This window comes from Myotis davidii, unplaced genomic scaffold, assembly GCF_000327345.1.
Source record: "Myotis davidii unplaced genomic scaffold, ASM32734v1 scaffold134, whole genome shotgun sequence".
In the NCBI taxonomy this organism is placed as follows: domain Eukaryota; kingdom Metazoa; phylum Chordata; class Mammalia; order Chiroptera; family Vespertilionidae; genus Myotis; species Myotis davidii.
In genome coordinates, this window is record NW_006288853.1 from 4486464 (window position 1) to 4491056 (window position 4593).

The window sequence follows — 4593 nt, forward strand, 5'->3', positions numbered from 1 at the left end:
TTTCTGCTCCCACCAACGGAAGCCCCTTACTTCTCTCCAGCCAGTTCCCCACTAAACCCCGCGGGGCTGATCCCCGCGGCTGTGATGAATCAGAAACCGAATATTCGTGCTCTCAGACAGTCTGTGCCTCGGCCGCCATCGGTGCTGTGACCACGTGTGAAATCTGTGTTGCACATCATTGCCCTGCCCGGTTTGCTCCCTCTGCACCCCGCTAGCAAGTGCGCTGGCCCTGGCTCTGGCTCTGGCTCTGTTAGGCTGGAAGGAGGGTGTCTTGCTGGTTCTGGGGCAGCTTATCCCCAATGTAGTGTGAAGCGCAGTCGTGTTGGTAGATCGGGACCCAGAAGACCCTGCCCTCCCTCTCCAGCCCTCTCAGTTACCGTGAGGCCTTGGGCTAGTACCTCCCCATCTCTGGGCCTCTGTTTCCCCATCTGAGAAAGAGGCAGGAGCCCTGGGCCTCCCTGCAGCTCCTTGAGCACCAACAACTCCCCTCCCCACCACACTGGCCCTCCCCTCGGGAGCATAGCTGGGCCACACCCTCCCTGTGCTCCTGCGTGGGAGGGGCAGGGGCAGGGGGGGTGGCAAAAAGAAGGGGAGGGGTGCTGATCTCTAGCCATAGACATCTCTTCTTTTAAATTGTATTTTTGTGATGCAAGATGTCTGTATTCATTAAAGAGAAATTAGCAAGTGCGGAAAAGCAGTGATGAAAATTATGCATAATTCCACGATTCAAACATAGCCACTGTTGTGGGCCGGGTGCCCCAACGCAGATCCTGCCACAAGGATTGGTGTGAAAGCGATTAATAGGAAGTGTCCCCAGGAAAAGCCGGAGAGGTCACGGGACCAGCAAGGAGAGGCAGCCGGCAACGTAGCACAGGGGGAGCTCTGACTCGGTCCCACAGGAGCTCTGGGCGTCGCCCCAGCTGCCCAGTCGGGCCCAGGAAACCAGAGAATCTAGACCGTTCTGTCCATCAGTGGCTAAGGGCTGCCCCCGGGGACGCAATTCCCAGGCTCCCTGGCTCTGGGTGCACGGTCCCAGCAGCTGGTGGGTGCTGTGCGGCAGTGAGCGCCTCCAGGGAAGGGCCTGAGAATCTGCAGGGTCTGAGCAATGACACGCTCTGCACCAGCCACCATTAACATTTTTACGTCTGTTCTCCCGGACACATTTTGGTATTTGAATGGGGTCACTTTAAAACTCTTGCAGGGCCTGGCGCATTTTGTCTTCATAACAACCCTAGGAGTGACATGGGATGTGAATTATTACACCGATATTACTGTTTCATAACTGAGGAACTTGATGGCACAAAGAGCCACTAATTCCTCACAGGTTCCCACGGGGTTAGTAGCAGAGCCAAGAGTAAGATAAGGTTTGTTCCTTAACAGATGATGTTTGAGCACCTGCCACGTGCCAGGTACTGTGCAAGGTGGGGAGGACACGGTATCACCCAGACAGCCCAGGCCTGTCCTCCCAGCTTCCAGCTGGCCCAGGAGATCAGTGACCTCACACTCAGGCCCAGGGGGCCCAGCTCTGGGCTACCCGGTCTCCCCCACCCTGACCTTCCCCTCCGGCCGCTCCTAGGTGATTGTGTATGTGGAGGACGTCAACGATGAGGCCCCGGTGTTCACACAGCAACAGTACAGCCGCCTGGCACTTCGAGAGACTGCAGGCATTGGCACGTCTGTCATCGTCGTCAAAGCCACAGACCGAGACACTGGTGAGGCCAGCAGGGGACCCAGGGAGCCCCATTCCCCAGAGTGACCCTCCCCAGCTAAATCCCTCCCACTCCCGCAGGGCCTATCACCCTCAGGACCCCTTGGGCTTCCCCTGTCAGCAGCTCCCAGGCCAGGGAGGGGCTCCCAGGACGGTGTTGGTGGCATCCTCACCAGATGCCCAGGACTAGGAGGGCTGGATGGAGAGGGGAGAGGTCACATGTTTGAGATGTCCAGGTTTGTCATTGCAGCTGGCCTTTGGCTAGGAGCTGGGCAGGACTGGGAGAGGTAAAGGAGTTGTCAGAAAGCTGGTGAGGCCTGCTCCTCCAGCCAGCCTCGGCTCCGGGCCTGCCACACAGGCTCTCAAGGGGCAGTGTGTCCCGTTCTACAGGACAGTGGTCTGCCCTGGGGGGAGCCTGGGTCTTTCTGAGGGCCACAGTTAGTGCAGAATGAAGGAGAACATGGCCAGGTCACTGTGTTCCTCTTCGTGAGGCCTGGCTGTCTGGGCCAGGGATACAGCCAGGGAGGAGTTCTTTCCTGGGATCTGCTGCCCCCCACAGAGGCTCCCTGAATTGCTCCTAGATTCCCAGTTCCTGTGAGTCCTTCATGTCGGCCGTTCTGGTGGCTCCCAGCCCCACGTGTCAGCATCCCCAGCTAAGCTGGGTGCGGGACGGGTGGAGGGAGAAATAACTCCGCACGCACTCGGGTGGATTGCTTTCCCATTTATACAGTTTAGGTCCACACATCACTGGCCCAGTGGTTCACGACCTTTTCAAAGGGTCAGGAATCCCTTTGAGAAACAAGTAACGTCTGTGGATCCCTCCCCCACAAGATGCACATCCATTCAGAGTTTTGCAAATAATTTCAGGGAGGCTGGGATTTCCCGAGTGGTTTCCTGGGCATTCCTCTGGCGGTCTGGAGACTTCAGCTAAGGAAGTCCACCTCTGGCACCTGGATGAGGGTTATATTCCAAGACCCAGGGATTCGGGTGGAGGAGCTGGGGAAACGGGAGAAGGTGTCCCTGGCACTGGAACCCTTTGGCTGGAGGGACCAAATGAAGACTTGGTCACCCCTGAGGATGCTGCCCATGTTGATCGAACACTTTTTAGATCAACACCCTCACTGCCAGAGATCCCTAATTTCCCCCCTGTCTTGTCCAAATACCCATGTGAGGTGCTTGAGCTTAGATTTTAAAGCTCCAGGAGCAACGCCCCCCCCCCGGTCTCATGCCCTGACCAGGCCCCAGAGGGGGTCCACAGCGTGTGCTGGGCCTTGCCGTCCACATAGACCTTGACCCTGTCCTCTGCTGCATCCCTTGCGGCGATTCAGCCTACAGGTGGGGAGCAGCGCTCGCCAGGTAGGCCCCGGCCCCTCACCCTGTGGTAGGGAAGCCCCACCGCCGTCTGGGATGGCACAACCTCTTGCGTCCTCCTGCAGGGGACGGTGGCCTGATAAACTACCGCATCCTGTCGGGTGCCGAAGGGAAATTCGAGATTGACGAGAGCACGGGGCTCATCATCACCGTGGATTACCTGGACTACGAGACCAAGACCAGCTACCTGATGAATGTGTCCGCCACCGACCAGGCGCCCCCCTTCAACCAGGCCTTCTGCAGCGTCTATATCACGCTGCTCAACGAGCTGGATGAGGACGTGCAGTTCTCCAACGCCTCCTATGAGGCTGCCATCATGGAGAACCTGGCCCTGGGCACCGAGATTGTGCGGGTCCAGGCCTACTCCATCGACAACATCAACCTGATCACCTATCGCTTCGACGCCCACACCAGCGCGCAGGCCAAAGCCCTCTTCAAGATAGACACCTACACGGTGAGGGAGGCTGGGTCAGCCAGTGCTCTCCCGAGGAGCAGGGAGCTCAACCCTTTTACAGCCAGCCAGCATTTATTCAGCTCCTCTGTATGCAGGGCACGCCGCTCTTTGTCATAAAGTATCGATAAACATTTCTGTAATACATCCCTTTTAATATTTAGGCGTAAGATAAAGTTTATACCTAGGCAACCGGGTATCCTTGGTACTAGATAATGAAAGCTATTCAGGTCATTGTGTTTCCATTTTTACCTGGGCTGTTAGGAAGCTCCGATATAGATTTTGGGCTTCATTGCAACAGCCAGTATTAGCCAGGTCTGTCTGGTGCAGCTCTCATCTGCTGCCTGGCTCTCACTTTTTTATCTTGGCTTTAGTGGTTTTTATAAGAGCCCCTTCTTTGAAAATAGGCATGGTAATATCCCTGCAGGGTCCCAGGCCTTGTCCTGAGATGAACAAAAGCCTTCCCAGCCGCAAAGAGTTCTCCGGCTGGGGGTAGAGTAGGGATTGTCAAGGATACAAGTCAGAGCGCCCAAGGGAAGATGTAGACAGACTGCAGTACAGTGTAACGGAGTGTCTCTGGGGCCCAGATAAGAGCAGTCATGCCCGGCTGGGAAGCAGGAAGCCTGCCTGGAAGGGGTGGTGTCTGAGGGACTGAGAGCAGCAGGACTGCAATAGTTATGTCAGACAGAGGGCGGGTGGGGTGGCACAGCGGGCAGAGTGTCGGGGTCAGTGAGGAGTCTGCTTTGGCCAGAGCCTGGGACTGCTTGGGGGTGGGACAGGCTCTGCTGGTGTGTGCCATGTTTCACTCTCCCATCTGGACCCTCCCTGCAGGGCGTGATCACAGTCAAGGGCCTGGTGGACCGGGAGAAAGGCGACTTCTACACCTTGACGGTGGTGGCGGATGACGGCGGCCCCAAAGTAGACGCCACTGTGGTGAGTGATTCCCCGGGTGAGAACCCCACAGGTACATCCCATCACCAGCCCAAGGCACCCCAAAACCCACATCTTCACCAGCCACCCAACATGCAGGCGAGGCAGTAGGCGGGGGGGGAGGGGGGCGGTG

General features: G+C 57.2%; 1 protein-coding gene across 1 annotated transcript in view; it reads left to right on the top strand.

Moving 5' to 3' along the window:
• Positions 1-4593, top strand: part of CDH23 (cadherin-related 23) — a 413720-nt gene that overhangs the window by 306582 nt on the left and 102545 nt on the right. The window contains exons 30-32 of the mRNA XM_015562107.1: positions 1577-1712; positions 3145-3533; positions 4362-4463. Coding sequence (XP_015417593.1) covers positions 1577-1712; positions 3145-3533; positions 4362-4463 — 627 coding nt within the window. The remainder of the gene's footprint in view (positions 1-1576; positions 1713-3144; positions 3534-4361; positions 4464-4593) is intronic.